Source organism: Nicotiana tabacum, chromosome 22, assembly GCF_000715075.1.
Source record: "Nicotiana tabacum cultivar K326 chromosome 22, ASM71507v2, whole genome shotgun sequence".
In the NCBI taxonomy this organism is placed as follows: Eukaryota; Viridiplantae; Streptophyta; class Magnoliopsida; order Solanales; family Solanaceae; genus Nicotiana; species Nicotiana tabacum.
Genome location: NC_134101.1, coordinates 230,748,140 through 230,768,866, shown reverse-complemented (window position 1 = coordinate 230,768,866; position 20,727 = coordinate 230,748,140). Strand labels below are relative to the sequence as shown.

Below are 20,727 nucleotides of genomic sequence, written 5' to 3'. Positions count from 1 at the left end.
TGACATTGACCTTGGATGATAAATATCTCAAACAAGCCACTGTTCTCCATACCAATGGACCAATTTGGGCCAAACAAATGGTAAAGAAACGACAAAAATCGAGAATAACTGGGTCAATTGGAGGATTAAAACCTAAAGTGAAGGGGTAAGTGTAAACAGAAGAATACCCATTTCTAAAAGAGGAAATTCTTTGATTTGGGGAAGGAATTGACATTCGAAGACTATCCTTCCAATTACAATCTTTTCTTATGGTGGGGATTGTAAGCTCAGTTACTAATGTTGGGTAAGTATCGGCTCTTTCTAAATTTTTAATTTGTTTTTGAAGAGACGATTTGTCACTTTCAAAAGACAAATCGCCGGGAACTATATCATCAACTGAGGGTTCTTGAGAAGTATCAAGAATTTCCCTACTTTTAGAAGAAGGGGCTTTTGGGATAAAACTCCTTGAAGAAGAACCAGATGAACCACCTCGTGTAGATTCTAACCCTGTTCGAGGCCTACTTCCTCCGCCTCTTCTGTGTCTAACAGGGGCGTTGGGGAACTGGTCTAGAATTGGAACTTTTTTACGGTTAGGGTTTGAAGAAGACATTGCTAAGAAGAAAGTATGTGCTGAAAATTTGTGAAGAAGACAAAGGAAGACAAAGTATGTGTAAAATGGGAACCGTCAAGTTTTAAAGTATAATGATGAAAAGCCTATAATAAAGGCAGCTGTCACTTCGTAAATAGTGAGATTGAAGAAGTCTCGAAGAAGGGCATGAATAACAGAATCAATTATAAAATGACACATGGACAGAACATTAAATGGAAAAGACTGCTGAGACGTTAGTACTGTCATGAGCATTAATTATGGCAAAAGTTCTTTTTACATGAAGATCCACTTCCCAATTATTTAATTGATAAAAAAATGGAAAGTGGGGGGACTATCTGTATTGGGAAAAAACTGAATTTATATTAAAAATAATGTGGCATGACACGTGGATTAGTTGAATGGTCAAAGAACAGCAATTGACTAAGAGGCACGGTGAAAACACGGTGAAAACAGCCACGAGAAGAAGAATTTAAATAGGCACGAGACGATGTATACGAGTCTCGTACCAATTTAAATTATTTACAGTCAACGGATTAGAAGGCATTAAAAGCAAGGATCAGATGACAGAAAGGAGTCCAAATTCATTATTAAATGTCTGATACGTTATAAAGTTGGTATTTAATATGAATGATTGTATAACGGCTTATTTAATGTCATTTATTGCTCATGATTATGTCATTAAAACTGATGCTTTATTCCTTTACCTAGAATGATTTATAAAAGGAAGAAGTATTATCATTTGCAAGGACACGATATACTATTGAGAATACACTGAAATACTTATCTATTTACCCTCTACCATTGTTCTCAAAAGTATTTTATTTTTTGTCTCCTGATTATCAGTAACTTCTTTTAGCTTTGACCAAGGACTCAGATTTTTGGTTAAACAGTAGCCAACCTTGTTGAATTAGTTTGGTTTGGTAGTCAACCTTGTTGAATTTCTTTGGTTTGGTAGCCAACTTTGTTGAATTGTGAAAAGTGTGTGTAAATTTTCAAATATTGTAGGCTTTAGAGGGTGAAGCTTTGGCTATAAAAGGAGAGCTTCAACTCTCATTTGTACACACCAACAAAGAGAGAAAGAAAGAGTGAGGTTTCACAGACAAGGTATAAGAAAATAGTCTGTGAGGAAAATAGAGAGTGAGCGATACTGTAGTGAGGTGAGAATATCAAAAGAGGGTTATTTCTTTTGAGTGTTGTAGTGGTCTTTGGAGTATTTATCTCCGACCTACAAAGTGTAAAATTCCTTACTATAGTGATATCAGTTGCTCCTTTCGGGGCCGTGGTTTTTTTCCTTATTAAAAGGGTTTTCCACGTAAAAAATCTTGATGTCGTTATTATTCCACTTTTATTACCGTGAATATTATTTTGGCAAGGGTTTATTCCCAACAAAAGGCGCGAGTCAGTTTTCAACATTCATGTGATCCTTTAATAGAAAGACAGGCGACTAGTGATGACAGTGGCAAAAGAGAGATAGAGGAATAACCAAAGACTCTCTTTTCTTGTTATTTTTTTGTACCTCACTTGCCTGTTATTTCTCCATCAAATATTGCAGAGTGGAAAATAAATCGCCATCATGAGAGCTGTTAAGCTTAATTCCACAGAGGTGTAGATTCTACCTTAACTATTTGATATAACCATCAGACATATGATCTTTGATACACCAAATGAGAAGGCCTGCGATTAATTAATGTTGAGGTAATATGTAATAATCCGAAATATTTTATAACTTATTAATTAGGAGATTGGAGAACTAATTTAATTTGTATATATTGGGGTCAAATATTAAGTTGTGGAAGAAAATTTTGTTACTATACCAGATAGGGTACTATTAAGTGGCTAGTTGCTAACTTTTGAACTATACTTATATAGTTATCTTTGGTTAATTATTAATGTAACCTAGTGACAAGAGGGGTTGCTCTGATGGTAAGCAACCCTCACTTCCAACCGAGAGGTTGTGAGTTCGAGTCTCCCCAAGAGCAAGGTGGGAAGTTCTTGGAGGGAAGGATGTCGGGGGTCTATTTGGAAACAGTCTCTCTACCCTAGGGCAGGGGTAAGATCTGCGTACACACTACCCTCCCCAGACCCCACTAAGTGGGATTATACTGGGTTGTTATTGTTGTTGTTGTAGTGATTAGAGAAAAAAAAAACAAATTAATACTAAACAAAGAGTACTGGGTTACTGATGGCGCAACAGAGAGCTATTGTGAAGATATCCTATAATTTTGTTAAATTCCAAGTATGAATACCAATTTTCCATGCATTTTATATTAACTTTGTGTAGAATGGGAAAGATGGCAAAATAACTTATGTGGACCCATAATTAGGGGGAGAAAAATTGATTTAACAATGATTGAATGGTGGTGGAGTTAGACAATATATAAGGTAATTTAAGGATGAAATAATCTGTTCATCAATTTTTTTTGCTATACAGTTTCGGTAAAATGGTTTATTTATGTAGGAAGTATAATGATAGCCATTAACAACTACTCATGTTCAATCAGCAGATGTCGGTATGTAATTCTTTCAAACTTAATCTTTACCAATTATCTGCATAATTGGCGTCAAATATATTACAACAGACCTTACCCCTACCCTAGGGTAGAGAGACTGTTTCCAAATAGACCCCTGGCATCCTTCCCTCCAAGAACTTCTCACCTTGCTCTTGGGGAGACTCGAACTTACAACCTCTCGGTTGGAAGTGGGGTTGCTTACCATCAGAGCAACCCCTCTTGTCAAATATATTAATAACTGATAAATGATAACATTCATGTTGTTCGAACCCATCGGGGTTGCCTTCTCTCTCGAACTGATAGAAAGTAAAAAAAGAGTAACAAAGATTGGTGTGAAAATTGTAAACCAACTAAATTTTGACGAAAAAGAAGAAGAAAGATAATTTGGAGAAAGAGGAAACGGGAAAAAATAGAGATAATTTAGACTCTTTTTTTTTTTTTGTAATTCTTTTTTCATCAGTTTAATTTATTTTTCAATTTTCGTGTGTTCGCGCAATTGTACTATAATCTTATTTGCCTACTCTATTCTAAAAACTTACAATGCCATAATTTTAATATCATGAGTAACTGATATATTTATATTTGCCTACTCTAATTTTATTGGGGAAAAAAATGATGTTTCTTGCCCCTTGAATCAGTAACTACTGCTGTCGACTCAACATTTCAGGCAAGGGCGCATTCCTTTTCAGGCAAGTTTCTATTATTATATACATTCTTTCTTACTTTTAAGATTTGAATTTTCTAAATATCTTTTAGCCTTCCTATCTTTACAATCTTTCTACTATTTCACCAATTGAGAAAGGACGACATGTTGATATCTTTTTCTCTTTGTCTTGCTAAAGTTCTTTTCTTTAAATCCTTTAAGACCTTAAAGGTAATCACTTCTACAAAGAGAGCTTATAATTATTTTACAATATATGACTTTGTTACCAACTTGATCTTCTTTAGAGAAACAAAAAAAAAGGGGGGAATTGTAAGATGAAAGATTGCCTATTGTGTTGCATTTTTTTTTGTTTTCTTGCTGATGCTTAATTTTTTTCTACTTTCAGGGTTTTTTTAAATGAGCTCAAAAGTGGAGAATATGAATTACTAAAGACAAGAGAAATGGATATTTGGTGATTTTCATTTGAGAAAATTCACTAGAAGATATGACTTCTCAGATTAATGGTAAATTTTAGAGTAGCAGTCCTTGAATTGGAGTCTTTACCTTCGTCCTTTTGAATAAAAATAAATAAAAGAACTTTTCAATAGCCTTTTTAACGGCTAAGATTGAGAAGGATGATAATGTTATTGATGGTTGTTACCACAAATGACTGTAGTTGTAGCGAAAACTTACCTTACTGTCAGAGGCGGATCCAGAATTGAAATTCTATCGGTTCAACCGATAAGATTTTTAGCATTAAACCTATTATATTTGTAAAGTTATGGGTTCATGTCTACTATCTATTGCAATTTTAGTGACGTTATACACATAAATTTATAATTCGTTTCGAAAGTTATGGGTCCAATTGAACCCGTAATTAAAGTGGTACATCCTCCCCAGCTTACTGTCAAAATGATTGATGGCGATGATTTACTTGGTTGTTCGAATGACTTTAATTTTAGATGCGGTATTTTGTTCCAACATATCGTGAGTCTCAATATATTGATATGATTTCCTTAATCAAGATTCCAGCAGCCATAAGTCAAGTTGTTATTACCTTTAATATCTTATTCGTTCTGTGTCTCTTCTAGGCACATGATATTTAAGCAGGGGTTTAATCTGTTGTTCCCAATGGAGGATATTGAAGTAATGGGCATTTGAAATGGCAGGCTCAAACAAACTACAGAAGTTATTTTCTCTTTCAAGCCTCATGACTTTAAAGGATTCTCCTTCCGTTTCTTGAAGCATTTGTAGGGTGATGATATGCATCTTTTATGAGTTTGAAATAGATTTTTACTTTTTCCTTTTGCAGGGAGAAAATAAGGTATAGAAACAAAGGGAAATCCTTTTTGCTGCAAGATTTATTCAACAAGATGATGGTTAGCTCTCTGCCTAGCAACAACATTTGTTGGTCATCCTGCCCTTGAAGATATATTGGAATTTCAATCATTTTAATCACACCTTTCATTTTTCATTCTTAATCACTCCTCTTTTTAATCATTAAGACAAGAGGGGTTGCTCTGATGGTAAGCAATCCCCACTTCCAACCGAGAGGTTGTGAGTTCGGGTCTCACCAAGAGCAAGGTGGGAAGTTCTTGGAGGAAAGGATGCCGGGGGTCTATTTGGAAAAAGTCTCTCTACCCTAGGGTAGGGGTAAGGTCTGCGTACACACTACCCTCCCCAAACCCCACTAAGTAAGATTATACTGGGTTGTTGTTGTTGTTCATCTTTTTAATCATTGTTGCAGTAGCAAATCAGACTCACTCTATTTTTTCTTCTTTAAACTGTGTACTAGTTACTAATAATTCTTACTACTGTATTTAATAATGGAATTTAGGAGATATAATGTCCAATAATTTAAGGTAATAATTGGATAATAATTATTCATGGGGTAACCATATCATAATGGTTAGATTTAAATACCTTGGTGTAAGGCACAATGACACTGTTTCGGCTATTTGGTTGATATTTGACTGTGTAATAGTTTTTGTTAATTGGACAGAGGGTTGATCTTGAATTTTACTTGTCCTAAGATTATGAATTTTTTTACATAAACTAATTAGGACGTGTTATTCAATATTTTAGATAGATTGAGATCATTGGAGACTATTTGATTGGTTTTCTAGACGTTGCAAGGTTGGGGAACTTCCCGTTAGCGAGGTAAGTGAGACTTTAAGCTTGGATACTTGCTTTTCTAAAACCCGTTTTGGAAATGTGTTTTCTCTGTCTGGTCCATATGTTGGGACAAGCGTGCACTCGGCAGATTCGGTGGTCTTAGACTAGTAGCAAATATATTATTTTATTTAATAAAAATTATTTTATAAGTTGTTTGATAGTGTGATACGGTTGTGCGCCATGAGGTTGAGTTTTATAGTTTGATACGACTGTGCGTCAGGATATTGAGTTTGATATGGCTGTGTGCCATGATATTGAGTTTGGTACGGCTGTGCGCCATGATGTTGAATTTGGTATGGTTGTGCGCCATGATGTTGAGTTTGATACGGTTGTGCGCCATGATGTTGGGGCATTGTGTATGCCTTTGTACATCACCCGAGCATTGTGTATGCTCTGTTACATATTTGAGGTACTGTGGTGCCGTTGTGGACTCGTAGTGTGTTGGTAAATTTCTTTCTAAGACCTTAGTGGGTATCCTTGTTGGTTAATTCTTAATAACTCTGTTGATACACATATATTGAGTTATTGTATAATTATCATATTTACTATATTATTCGTATTGTAGTGTGTTTGTATTTTCTAACACTTGTTCCAGAGGTATTTAAAGTGGCAGGTCGAGGATCTTACTGGGTTATATTTACGTATAACTCACTCCTTACCTGTATCTCTATGCAGATACCGTTGCGGGAGATAGAGCTAGTGGTTGACGAGTTTGTTCGAGTGGATCCTATTGCTGAGGTGAGCCATCGCATTGTTCGTGGAGGATTTTGTTTCAGACTTACTTAGTTCGTGTTAGTTATTTTCTTTTCTTTGGGGTTTGCATACCCGTCAATAAAACTTATATTACTCTGTTAGATGCTCCATGATTTTAGTGTGGGATTTGGGCTAGAGATTTATCATTTGAGTGATTGTTGATTTTTCTATCAATTGACTAAGGTATTGGGCGATAATCATTACCTCTTTAATTATTAATAATACTTTAGGCAGGCACTTTTTTTTTCTCAATGTTTGTGTAAATGGCTAAACATTAGAGAAAGAGGTTCGCCTGGTAGGTGGTGTTAGCTAAGTGCCAATCACGTCTAGAGGGTAATTTGGGACGTGACACCAGTTCTTTTAGCTTATTCTTTAAATACACTGACATAGTTATAAGTTAATCCATTGTAGCTTATTCTTTCCGTTTGACAAGGAAAATGTGTTAACATAGTTATAAATTGTAAAGATGTGGATACAGGGCTCCAGAGGGAAGACTATCAAATACTATATAAGGATATCACAACTCATTCCCCTCACCCAATGTGGCACTGAACACTCGCTGGAACGCATACATGGTTATAATCTCACTCTTCATCTTACTTTAAGATTTTTAACAACTAAAAGCCGTGGGGTCGCTAAATAAAAGAAATTAAAAAGGAAGAAAACTGTGATTAGAGGAAATAAGAGGCAATTGTAGGCGGCAACAACAAATTGGTTTACAAATTGTAAAACCAATTTCCTAGTTGATTTCTGGTTGTGACCAGTATATGCAAATTGCAGATTTGCAGGTTGAAGAAACCAATCTTCTAATTGGTTGGAGAATGCGGTAACTTTTCCTATAAATTGAAGTGTTTCGTTCAATTTCAAACACAACAAAAATCAGAGTGAACGTAATAGAGCGTAAAGAGAGTAATCCACAGATTGTAGTCTGTGAGATAAATAGAGAGTGTGAGTAATATCATAGTATGGTGTTTAAAATAAAGAGTGTTATTTCTTTTGAAGTTGTAGTAGCCTCTTGACACTACTAAGTTTTAATATTATAATGGTATTATATTGTTCCGTTCGGATATTGTATTTTACCCCGTTAAAAGATTTGATGTCTTTGTCACTCTTTTGTGTTATTGTTATTTTCGTGGATATTATTCCTGAGCGGGATATTATTTTTCCAACAACGTGGTATTAGAGCCATGACGAATAATAGTCCGTTGTCCTTTCTGTCCCCGTCTCACAAAAGATAATTATGAGAAATTGTGTCTATGTATAAAAGTCATTCTTCGCTCCCAAGATGTATGAGAAATTGTAGATAGAGGGTATGCAAAACCCGATAATGAGGAAGCTTTGCCTCAAAATGAAAAAGATGTCTTGGCAAAGACAAGGAAGAAGGATGAACAGGCCATCACGCTCATCCACCAATGTTTGGATGATGCCATGCTTGAGAAGGTGGCAGATGCTACCACCTCAAAGGAAGCTTGGGAGATTTTACAAAATTCTCTTTAAGGAGTTGACAAGGTGAGGAAGTTAAAACTTCAGACTCTAAGGGCTGATTTTGAAGTTTGAAAAATGAAAGAATCCAAATGCATTTTGGATTATTGTTCAAAAGTGAAGGTTGTTGTAAATCAATTAAGAAGATACAGGGAGGACATAGAAGATGTTTGTGTGGTAGAAAAGATCCTTCGCACCTTAACACCTAAATTTTATTTTGTGGTGTGTGCTATTGAGGAGTCTAAAGATTTAGACTCTATGATGGTAGAGCAATTGGAGGGTTCTTTACAGGTCCACGGAGAAAAGATCAAAATTAGACAAGAAGTGCCACCGGAGCAACTTCTTAAAACTTAGGCATCCTTTAAGGATTATGGAGGTGAAAAAAGCTATCGAAGGAATAGATGGGGACGAGGCCGTGGCAGTCATGGAAGAAGAAGAAGTAATGGTAACAACTTCAACAATGAAGTTAAAATCCACCATGCATTCAGAGGCCGTGGTCGTGAACAAAGAGGCGGAAGAGGATGCGACTATTATCAAGAAAATAATGGACAAAGGTATGACAAATCAAAAATTGAGTGTTATAATTATCATAAATTTGGTCATTACTCTTGGAAATGTCATAGCAATATTGAAGAGAAAGTTAACCTTGTTGACGACAAGAAAGAAGAAGAGTCAACATTATTGCTGACACTCAAAGAAGAAGACTGGTATGATTGTAGCTCGTGGTATTTGGATAATAGAACAAGAAATCATATGTGTGGATGCAAAGAGAAGTTTGTGGAGATCAATAAAATGATGAGAGGTAATGTGTCCTTTGGAGATACCTCAAAGATTTGAATCGAAAGGATAGGTACGATTCTGATCTCCTATAAAGATGGTAGTCACAAGCTAATTCAAGATGTTTATTATGTGCCAAAATTAAAAAGTAATATTTTGAGTTTGGGACAACTTCATGAGGAATATGACATCCACATAAAAAATATGCATCTTTGGCTTAGAGATTCAAGTGGAACTCTAATTGCTAAAGTGCATATGGTAAAGAATAGATTATTTTTGCTGAATCTCAAGACAATTGATGCAAAGTGTTTGAAGGCTAATGTGCAAGATGAATCATGGTGTTGACACATGCGATTTGGGAACTTGAATTTTGAAGCGCTTAAATCAATGGGAGAAAAGAATATAGTACATGAGATACCATCAATCAACCATCCAAATCAATTGTGTGAAGTTTGTCTTCTTCGAAAACAAGCAAGGAGGAGTTTTCCAAAGGACGCCATGTCAAGATCAACCAAGCCGCTCCAGCTTGTTCACACTGACGTGTGTGGACCAATCAATCCACCTTCCTTTGGTAAAAGTAAGTACTTTCTTCTCTTCATTGATGACTTTAGTAGAAAGACTTGGGTTTATTTCTTGAACCAAAATCTGAAGCTTTTGCTGCTTTTAAAAATTTCAAAGTACTTGTGAAGAAAGACAATGGCTATAAATTAAATTTTTAAGGTCCGATAGAGGAGGCGAATTCACTTCAAAAGAATTTAGTAAATTTTGTCAGTCTCATGGAATTCGTCGTCCTCTAATGGTATCTTATTCACCCCAACAAAATGGAGTGGCAGGGAGAAATAATCGAATGATTCTTAATATGGCTAGATGTATGTTGAAAGCTAAAAGCATGCCCAAGGAATTTTGGGCCGAAGTTGTTTCTTGTGCAATTTATTTTGAACAACAGGTCTCCAACAAGAAATGTTAGAGATCAAAACCCTCAAGAAGCATGGAGTGGAAGAAAGCCAATTGTTAAGCATTTGAGAATCTTTGGGAGCATAGCTTATGCTCATGTGCCACAACAAGGGAGAGCGAAGCTTGACGATCGAAGTGTCAAACATGTGTTTGTTGGCTATGATACGAGTTCAAAAGGATACAAGTTATACAACCCAAGCAGTGGCAAGGTGGTAGTGAGTCGTGATGTTGAATTTGATGAACAATTAGCATGGAATTGGGAAGCTTAGGAAGAAATTTCATATGATTTTCTTCCAAACTTTAGTGATGAAGAAGAACCAGAGACCGTGGAACCTGTGCATGACACAACTCCACCTCCTTCTCCAACCAATGTTGCATCTCCTTCTTCTCAAGAAAGTTCAAATGAACAACAACAAAGGACGAGGAGTATTCAAGAGCTCTATGATAACACAGAAGAAGTTACTAATTTTTGATTTTTTGTATTGTCTCTTTGCCGACAGTGAACCAATAAACTTTGATGAAGCTGTTACAGACAAAAGGTGTAGACATGCCATAGAGGAGGAGATCGAGTCAACGGAGAAGAATAACACTTGGGAGTTAACAACTCTTCCCAATGGTGATCGAGCAATTGAAGTAGAATTGATATACAAGATAAAAAAGAATGTTGATGGAGAAGTGGAGAGCTATAAAGCATGACTTGTGGCTAAAGGCTACAAGCAAAGGTAATGTGTTGCCAAGAAGAAAGTAGAGCTCAAATATATGAAATCTCAGGATCAAGTTGCGGATATCTTTATAAAGCCTCTTAAGTTTGAAGATTTTCAGAGGCTGAGATCAAGTTTTGGAATGAAAAAGAAAAATTAAACTTAAAGGAGAGATTTTTGGGGTCACTAAATAAAAGAAATTAAAAAGGAAGAAAACTGTGATTAGAGGAAATAAGAGGCAATTGTAGGCGGCAACAACAAATTGGTTTACAAATTGTAAAACCAATTTCCTAGTTGATTTCTGGTTGTGACCAGGATGTGCAAATTGCAGATTTGCTAGTTGAAGAAACCAATCTTCTAATTGGTTGGAGAATGCAGCAACTTTTCCTATAAATTGAAGTGTTTCGTTCAGTTTCAAACACACCAAAAAGAGTGAACGCAATAGAGCGTAGAGAGAGTAATCCATAGATTGTAGTCTGTGAGATAAATAGAGAGTGTGAGTAATATCGTAGTGTGTTGTTTAAAATAAAGAATATTATTTCTTTTAAAGTTGTAGTAATTAAGTTATAATATTATAGTGGTATTATATTGCTCCGCTCGGATATTGTATTTTACCCCGTTAAAAAATTTGATGTTTTTATTACTCTCTTGTGTTATTGTTATTTGCCGTGAATATTATTCTTGGGCGGGATATTATTTTCCCAACAAAATCATCAGCACTATTCTTGGGTAATTTTATGTATTATTATAGGATATCAGCTTAGCAAAAAAAAAAAAAAAATCCTGCTGGTGAAAACATTGAGCAGCCAAGTTGTCAAAAGCCTCACCTCTCTTGAATCTCTATTTACAAGTCTGTAAAAAGAATATTCTAACTTTATGCCTTCTTTGTTGCAATTTTTTTTGTGCTAAAATACAGAAAAAAAGCCACTCACAATTGGATACCGCATAGTATGACGCACATAATTTGAGAAATTAAAGATAAAAATCAAAATTAAGGGAAAAAAGAGAAAATTATATTGTATACGATTTTCTAGTTCACCTAGCTAAGAAAACTAATTTTTTCCATTCATTTTAACCGACTTCGAGTATATTTTCTTTATGACTTTCCTCAAAGAAAGGTAATTAGTAAAAAATTTAGAAAAATAAAATAGCTTATACAATTAAGATGGAAGTTGCATAAAATATTCATATGTCCTGTACCAGGAAAGAAGTACCCAAACTTATGAAACGACACTGTCATGACCCGATCTGTGGTGTAATTAAAAAACAGCCTCAACTCCATCTCCATGGTGAAAATCAATATCAACATATACTCCTTCCGTTTCAATTTATGTGAACCTGTTTGCTAGGTACGGAGTTTAAGGCAAAATGAAGATTTTTGGAACTTTTGGTCCTAAACAAGTCAAAAAGAGGCCAGAAATGTGGTTATAAAAGATTCTCCTTAAGGGTAGAATTGTAAGTTTAAGCTAAATTGTTTCCAAATTTAGAAAGGAATCATTCTTTTTGGAACAGACCAAAAAGGAAATAGGTTCACGTAAACTGGAACGGAGGGAGTAATACACGCTGCACAACAATACTGAGCATGTTAAAGGAACAATAATTCATAATAAGCAGCGGTTTTGGCAAAGGAGACCATTAAAGCAGATGATGCTTTCCAGATATGGCATACAAGTATACTTATACACAGTTGATACAACAATTTTCTATAAGCTAAGTTCCTCAATAATTACAGAAGAAAAAATTAAGATCACATAAAGTTAGCTTTCATTAAGCACCCATGGACGCAAATGAGTCCTCCATAATTACAGAAATAATGAGTCATGATAAGCTAAGTTCCAGTTCTTAAAAAAATAGCAAAAATGTATTTTGGCCTCCAAATTACTTGCTCCATCCGATTACAGATTGAGCTAAATAATGACTTCTTATCTTTAATGGTAATCAACAAAATATGAGCAAAAGATAAGCACTAAATAGATTGCTCTGATCTTAGTTTTGCAGTCTTGACATAAACGATTAATTATGTTTTTCTCATCGCCGAAAGCATATCTTTATGTTAAAGCTACATACAGAAGTTAAATTCCAACGGGAAAAAAGGATAGAGCAGGCAGAGGCGGATCCAGGATTTAAATCTTATAAGTTTAATTTTAAGGTTTTTAACATTGAACCCATTGTATTTTTAAATTTATGGGTTCATATATACTATTTTTGCAATTTTAATGAATTTTTACATATAAATTTTTACTCCGCGTCAAAAGTTATGGGTTCAGTTGAACCCGTAGGTTATACGCTGCATCCGCCACTGAGAGCAGGTAACTATCCAATGTTTTAGGAAATAAGTATACTTCCATTTTCGGGATTTTGGCAGCAATTCAGGAATTTGTTTTCAGCATTCATATGAAAAAATATCACCCAGAGCTTACTCTTGTTTAGTTTCGTATCCATGTTATGAGAAATATCGTCTCTAGAATGGATTTACAGCTAAGTAAGAAAAACTTTTCTATTTTTTAGGAATTTGATAACAGTATAAGGTTCAATTGATTGCTTTCTCTGCTCAACAATACAAAATTATTTCCTCATGGAATGTTGTTTCAGTTTTTAGGTGAAGTTTGCGCTCTCTATTAATTAAGTACTCAATGGCTGGAAATGAGTCATTTGCTACTAGTAGAAAAAGAGAGATTGAAACACAGGGATTATTTATTTTCGAATCTTCTGTTATCTGTTTTATAGGCAACAATTATACAATTCATCAGCCCTTTGATCTGTTGGCAGTGCACATAGTCGAAAGGATATTAACTTTGCAATTTTCTGAGGTAGACGAACATAAATTAGAAAACACTAGTTAAGAACTTTGCAATTTTTAATAAGTTTACATTTGTTTTGTTTCCTTAAATAGTCATTTACGAACAGTCATAATTTGCGAGCAATTATCTACTAGTTGCACCACCGACCGATCCAGTAGGGGATCCCTTATTGAGGAGCAGGTCGGGTGCCTACAACAAAGCCTGCCTCGGCGAATTTCATGACAACACCGACCTTTCAGAAGGTCAAGGGCTGTATGTTGCAGTTCATGGACACAATGACTCAGTCTGGTTTATTTCCAGCAGACCCAGCCACATCTCAGGCAGGAGGGGGGCACAGACTCCTACTGCTTAGGCTCCTGGGCACGCGGCTAGTGTATATCAGACTTCGGGTACTCTACCCCCCGGCGGTGCTCAGCCAGTTGCAGTAGTGGCACCTAAACCCAGACCAGCTGCAGACGGCGATCCGCAGAAGTTATTAGACAGATGGACTGGGCTACACCCTCCTATCTTCGGAGGTAAGCTCCATGAGGATGCCCAGGATTTCATTGATAGGTGTAGGGACAGACTGCACAACATGAGGATATTGGAGTCCCATGAGTAGATTTCACCGCCTTCCAGTTAGAGGGCAGGGCCCGTAGGTGGTGACAGTCTGACCTACTTGGCAGACCAGCAGGTTCTCATCCCATGACTTGGGGATCAGTTTACACAACTTCTATTGGACATGTATATTCCACCCTCCCAAAGGGAAGAGTTGTGGTGTCAGTTTAAGCAGCTCGAGCAGGGTCAGATGTCTATGACCGATTATGAGGCGAGATTTTCTGAGCTGTCTCACCATGCAGTTATGATACTTCTCCTATAGACGCAGAGAGAGTGCAAAGATTTGTTGTAGGGTTGCACCTTGATATTTGGGCTAGCATGGCTCGAGAGGTTGAGATGGGACTGAGTATCAGCTATTGGTGGAGATTGCTCGGAGCATTGAGGGTTACCGCCAGAGGGGTAGATAGCAGAGTTTGAGTAGTGGTATATGATGTGTTTGTGCTTTTGGTTGAGGTCTCAGGGGCCTCGGGGTGATTTCGGATGGTTGGTGGAAAGTTTGGAAGTTGGTTTTGGCAGCTGAAGATGTTCCATTGCTGTCATAACCCCACCTCCCGCTAGGGGACCGCAGGTGCGGCCTCGCAGAAGCGAAAAGGCAGCCGCAAATGCGGCCAAGTTGAAGATTAGCTGTAACTGCAGAAGCGATCGAGGAGGCGCACCTATGCTGGCACAGGTGTGATATTTTAACCGCACATGCGGAAATGGTCAAGTAAGTGGAAACCGTAGGTGCGGTGGTCTAGCCCGTAGAAGTGGGACCGAAGGAGCGGGATCTGGACCGCAGGTGCAAAAAGCCTGGGCTAGAAGGTATGAATTATTTCCTTCGTGAATTTTTGGGTTATTCCACCATTTCTAAGTCGGTTTTGGAGCTTTTTGGGAGATTTGGAAGAGGGATTCAAAGGATAACATCTGGAGGTAAGGTTGTTGAACCTAAAACTCGTTTCTATGGTATTATTTCATGTATTAGAGCTATAATTATGGAAATTAAGGGTTAAAAATTTGGGAAAGTAGGCTTGGTATTGGATACCTTGACTTGAGGATTTAAGGGGTCATTTGTGGTCGGATTTTGGGACTTTTGATATGTATGAACTCGTGGGGAGATAAAGATTCTATTGATATAAATTTTATCGAATTCTGAGATGTGGGCCCGGGGGTCGAGTTTTGGTTAATTTCAGGATTTATGTTGTAAATTGATTATTTTTGCATGGGCTTCGTTCCCTTAGCATATTTTGACGTCGTGATTCTGATTTTGGATAGATTCAATGCGAGTTGAGGCCGATTCGAGGGGCAAAGGCGTCGCGGGCTAGAGTTTGGACCGGATTGAGGTGAGTAATGATTTTAAATATTGTCCTGAGGGTATGAAACCCCCGGATTCCACATCGTTGTGCTATATTAAGGTGACGCACACGCTAGATGACTAGAGTGGGGTCGTGCACCGTTGGGGATTGTGACTTAGTCCGTCCCGAATGACTGTTTTACCGCATATTTGATTGAAAACTATTTTCTATCATCATGTTTTGGGTTGAATGCCATATTTGGACCTCGTGCCAACTATTTGGACCCTTAGGGGATTTTCACTGATATTTCCTCACTGTTTTGACTTTATATCTGTACTCAGTCATGCTATATTATACTGTTTCCATAACTCAGCCATGTATACTTTGTTTTAAAACATTAAATGATATTTTAAATGATATTTTGGGCTGAGCATCGTGTTTTTACTATTGCCCGAGTGGCTTATGAGATTCTGACTGAGGAAGGCCAAGGGCCTGTGTTGTGAGGATATACTGATTTATGATTATAAGGTCGAAGGCCTGAGATTGTACGCCACGATGTGGCTTGATATAAGGCCGAGAGCCTATTGATTATGCCACGAGATGACTTGATATTGTGCTTGGGCCGTAAGGAGCCCCTCCCGGAGTTTGCACACCCCTAGTGAGCGCAGGTACCCACTGTGATATAAGATATAGCCCGAGGGGCTGGTGTTGATCAATGATATTGCCCGAGGGGCGGATTCTGTTGATATTGTGACAGAGGGCGGATTTTTATGTGTTTATCTGTTCTAGCTGCTTTTCATTTAATTGTTTAACTGTTAAAAGGTGTTTCAAAGAGGTTTATTCTGAACTAAGGTGTCTTTATATGTATTCATTGTTTCATTGCTTTTACTGGTTTTATACTGCTTTTTATAGTATGTTGATGTGTTTTTACGTGATTTCTTATCGCTCAGCCTTCATTTATTGTTATTACTCACTGAGTCGGAGTACTCACTTTACTCCCTACGCCTTGTGTGCAGATTCAGGCGCTTTAAATCCCGCTAGCGAGTGTTGATTCTTCTGGCTCACGTGGATTCGGAGATTCACTAGGTAGCTGCTCGGCGTTCGCAGCCCAGTGCTTCTCCCTCTATCTTATTTTCTCTTGTTTTAGTTCTGTAATAAACTATGTAGACTTTTCTTGTTTTTAATTGGTTAGTAGATGCTCATGACTGGTGACACCCCGATGTTGGGCTATGTCTATTTTGCAAATTGTATTATTCAGCTTTATTTTAGGATTATTATTATGTTAAAGACTTAATTTGCATTATTTTAATAGCTTAAAATGAATTAGGTGTGTGTCGGCTGGCCTTGTCTTCACGAGAGGCACCATCACGACCGGGTCTGGGTTTAGGGTCGTGACAAGTTGGTATCAGAGCCTAGGTTACATAGGTCTTACGAGTCATGAACAGGTTTAGTAGAGTCTCGCGGATCAGTACGAAGACGTATGTATTTATCCTCAAGAGGCTGTAGAACCTTTAGGAAAAACTTCATATTCTTGAAATTCTTGTCATGCGAATTTGTTGATCCGAGTACTAAACTTCTGTTATTCTATTCTCTCACAGATGGTGAGGACATGCGCTACCGGTCAGGATGGATGACCACTAGTACCACCAGCTGTGGCCACTAGAGGCTGAGGACGCGGTCGAGGTCGTGGTAAGGGCAGGGGTATGGCCCGCACAACAATTAGGGCAGAACTTACAGATCCACCAGCCACCTCAGTTCAGGATCAGATCCCAATTATGGACGCTCTAGCAGCACCAGCTCAGGCACCAGCTATGCCCATTGTGATTCTGGGTCTTCAGGAGGCCTTGGCTCAGATTCTATTAGTATGCACTGGCCTAGCTCAAGCGGTCTCAATTACTATTACCGCAGCTACTTCTTAGGCTGGGGAGGCAATCGGACTACCGCTGCTCTCACACCTGAGCAGGTCATGCAAGGACTTCAAACACTAGGGGCGCATCTAGCACAGCCAGTTACAGTTGCTCAGGACTATGTAGATACTTCCATGTCAGAGGACTAGCATCGTAGGTTAGAGAGGTTTGGTAGACTTCAGCCTCCAACTTTCAGTGGTGCAGAGGGCGAGGATGCCCAGGGTTTCTTAGATAAGTGTCAAAGAATGCTTCGTACAACGGGTATTCTGGAGACCAGCGGGGCCGCTTTCACTACTTTTCAGTTTTATGGAGCTGCCTTCACTTGGTGGGAGGTGTATGAGAGGTATAGGCCTGTTGGTGCAACACCCCTTACCTAGCAGCAGTTCTCCATTCTCTTTTTGGAGAAGTATGTGCTCTAGTCTTAGAGAGAGAAGCTGCGCAGGCAGCTTGAGTGGTTGCGTCAGGGAGAGATGATTGTGATGCAATATGAGATGAGGTTCTCCGACTTAGCTCGTAATGCTATTTTGTTGGTTCTGACAGACAGAGAGAGGATTAGGAGGTTTGTTGATGGCCTCACATATCAGCTTCGTATTCTCATGACCAGGGGGAGGGTGTCTGGTGCTACTTTTGAGGAGGTTGTAGACATTACCCGTGAGATTGAGTAAGTTTGTCGCCAGGAGAGAGATGAGAGGGAGGACAAGAGGCCTCGAGGATCTAGTAGTTATGGTGGTGCTCATTCGAGAGGTCAGTTTCAGCATGGCAAAGGCCGTCCATTCAGGCATGTTCAGCCAGCTCGCCGGGTTATCTTGGGGCGTCGTCGGGTCATGGTTCACACAATTCTCATCAGGTCCAGTCATCACTTAGTGCTCTTCCAGCACAAAGTTCGTCCCGTGCTCCATCAGTTCAGGGCTCTTCTATGCCAGGTGCATCTACTAGTCATTCCGGTAGGGGTTCCCTTCAGTCCCCGTCTCCAACACCCGGGAGTTGCTATGAGTGTGGAGAGATGGGTCATATGTGGAGGCAGTGTCCTCGTCGTCTTGCGGGTTTATCTCAGTAGAGGAGTCAGCCATCGGCTTTAGTGCCAGTTACTTCACCACCACCCACCCACCCAGCTAGGGGTGGAGGTCAGTCAGCTAGAGGTTGTCCTAGAGGGGGAGGCTGATCAAGTGGCGGTCAGGCCCATTTCTATGCACTTCTAGCTAGACCTGATGTTGTTGCTTCCGATGTTGTTATTACAGATATTGTTTCAGTCTACCACAGAGATGCCTCTATATTATTTGATCCCGGTTCCACCTTTTCTTATGTGTTATCATACTTTGCTCGTTATTTGGATATGCCCCGTGAGTCTCTTGTTTCACCCGTTCATGTATCTACTCTGGTGGGCGATACTGTTGTTGTAGACCGTGTGTACCGGTCATGTGTGGTGATTATTAGGGTCTCCATCTTTTATTATTGTGTATGGTGGATTTCGATATCATTTTGGGCATAGATTGGCTATCTCCGTGTCGCGCTATTCTAGATTGTCATGCCAAGACAGTCATATTGGCTATACCAGGTGTGCCACAGATTGAGTGTCGAGGTTTGACTGATTATATTCCCAGTAGGGTAATCTCATTCTTGAAGGCCCAACGTATAGTTGGGAAGGGTTGCCTTTCGTATCTAGCCTTTGTGAGGGATGTCGGTGCAGAGACTCCCAGTATTGATTATGTTCCAATAGTGAGGAATTTTCCTGATGTGTTTCCTGCAGACCTACCGGGCATGCCACCAGACAGGGATATTGATTTTGGTATTGACATGGTGCCGGGTACTCAGCCCATTTCTATTCCACCATATTTTATGGAACTGGCGGAGTTGAAGGAGTTAAAGGAGCAGCTTCAGGAACTCCTTCATAAGGGGTTCATTCGGCCTAGTGTGTCGCCTTGGGGTGCGCCGGTTTTATTTGTAAAGAAGAAGGATGGCATGATAAGGATGTGCATTGATTATAGGTAATTGAATAAGGTAACAATTAAGAACAAGTATCCTTTGCCTCGTATTGATGATTTATTCGACCAACTTCAGGGAGCGAGAGTGTTCTCCAAGATTGATCTCTGTTAGAAACTATGCGTCCACCAAACTGTATAGAGAACCGGGTTCTCTATGAGTTTCCACTAAAAATACCGATGGACCAAACTATATAGCGATCTGGTCCTATATCAGTTTGGTATAGTGCTAACTGTGGAACTAGTATATAGATGAGACACGGGATAAGTTCCCACTGTATAGAAAACCAGATTCTCTAGCAGATCCTACTGTAAGCAACAGACTATGCAACTAACCAGTACAGGGAACCAGGTTCTCTAATTGTTACCATAGTTGCTCGCCAGTAAGTAAATAACACAGAGAATTTTTACGTGGAAAAATCCCAACTCAAGGGGACAAAAACCACGACCTACACTTGTAGACTTTCAACTTCACGAACTTGTAAACACCTATTACAAGCCACTTTGTAATACCTCTATTACAAAGGATTCAACTCAACTAACTTGTGGCACTCTCACCACAAGCCACTTTGTGACTCTCTAGTTACATAGACTTTGACTAACTTGTGATACTCTCACCACAAGCCACTTTGTCACTCTCTAATGACAAAGACTTTAATCACTCTAACTTGTAATAACCCTATTACAAGCCACTTTGTAATTACTCTATTACAAAGGCTTTACGACTCGACTAACTCTAGCCAAGACACAAACTTGGAGGGTTTAATGTGATGACCCAAAAGGTCATCACTTATTTTAAAAATAAACCCTGTGTTTTAAGGCCTTAAAAACCTCTTTCTGTCTCACCTCGATTTGCGTGCATAGTCCGGGCACGTAGCCGTAAAGCCATTTATAAAAATCTATGAAAAATAATGAATTTTGCCTTTAAAATTAATTTAAATGGACTTTGGTCAACATTTTGGGTAAACGGACTCGGACCCGTGATTTGACGGTCCCGGAGGGTCCGTAGGAAACTATGGGACTTGAGCGTATGTCCGAAATCAAATTCCGAGGTCCTAAGCCCGAGAAATGAATTTTTTAAGAACATTATTTTCTGGAATATTTATGAGTTTTTGGAAATGGAATGTGTTTGAAATTTGATGATATCGGGCCAGTATTCTGGTTTCGGAGCTCGGTACAGTTCATATATGTGATTCAAGTTGAGTATGTGAAGTTTGGTAAGAAACGGACTTGAAATGACGTGAATAGGACCTTATTTGAGAAAATTGGAAAATTTAATATTCTTAAGTGATTTCATGATTTTGATGCTAAATTCATAGTTGTTGATGTTACGTTGGTGATTTGAATGCACGAGCAAGTCCGTATGATGTTTTCAGGTTGGTGTGTATGTTTGCTTTGGAGCCCCGAGGGCTCGGAGAAGTTTTGGATAGGCCACAGAGTGGAATTTTAACTTAGGAAATTGCAGGTTTTTCAGCTGGTATGATCCGGTCTGGCAAATGCGAGCTCGCAAATATGAGAAAATTGCCCCAAATGCGAGAAAATTGCTGCAAATGCGAAAGGACCTGGTCTGCCTTGGGGTCGCAAATGC

At 38.5% G+C, this 20,727-nt stretch overlaps 1 protein-coding gene across 15 annotated transcripts; it reads left to right on the top strand.

The window, feature by feature from the left end:
- The first annotated feature begins 2,893 nt into the window (after positions 1-2,893).
- Positions 2,894-7,897, top strand: LOC107774039 (uncharacterized). Of its 15 annotated transcripts, none has more exons than XM_075244905.1 (7): positions 2,894-3,099; positions 3,738-3,788; positions 4,149-4,266; positions 4,834-4,930; positions 5,055-5,121; positions 6,593-6,655; positions 7,137-7,438. In XM_075244905.1, exons 4-7 carry the CDS (start codon positions 4,905-4,907, stop codon positions 7,311-7,313), a joined length of 333 nt encoding a protein of 110 aa, XP_075101006.1. In that variant the 5' UTR covers positions 2,894-3,099; positions 3,738-3,788; positions 4,149-4,266; positions 4,834-4,904; the 3' UTR covers positions 7,314-7,438. The 15 variants fall into 15 exon arrangements, 4 of the variants coding, with proteins under 4 accessions (XP_075101006.1, XP_075101010.1, XP_075101008.1 ...); XM_075244909.1 differs by lacking the exon at positions 2,894-3,099 and adding an exon at positions 7,451-7,897 and having other exon boundaries at positions 3,110-3,788; positions 7,137-7,245; XR_012705453.1 differs by lacking the exons at positions 2,894-3,099; positions 7,137-7,438 and adding an exon at positions 7,451-7,765 and having other exon boundaries at positions 3,111-3,788.
- The last annotated feature ends 12,830 nt before the right edge of the window (positions 7,898-20,727 follow it).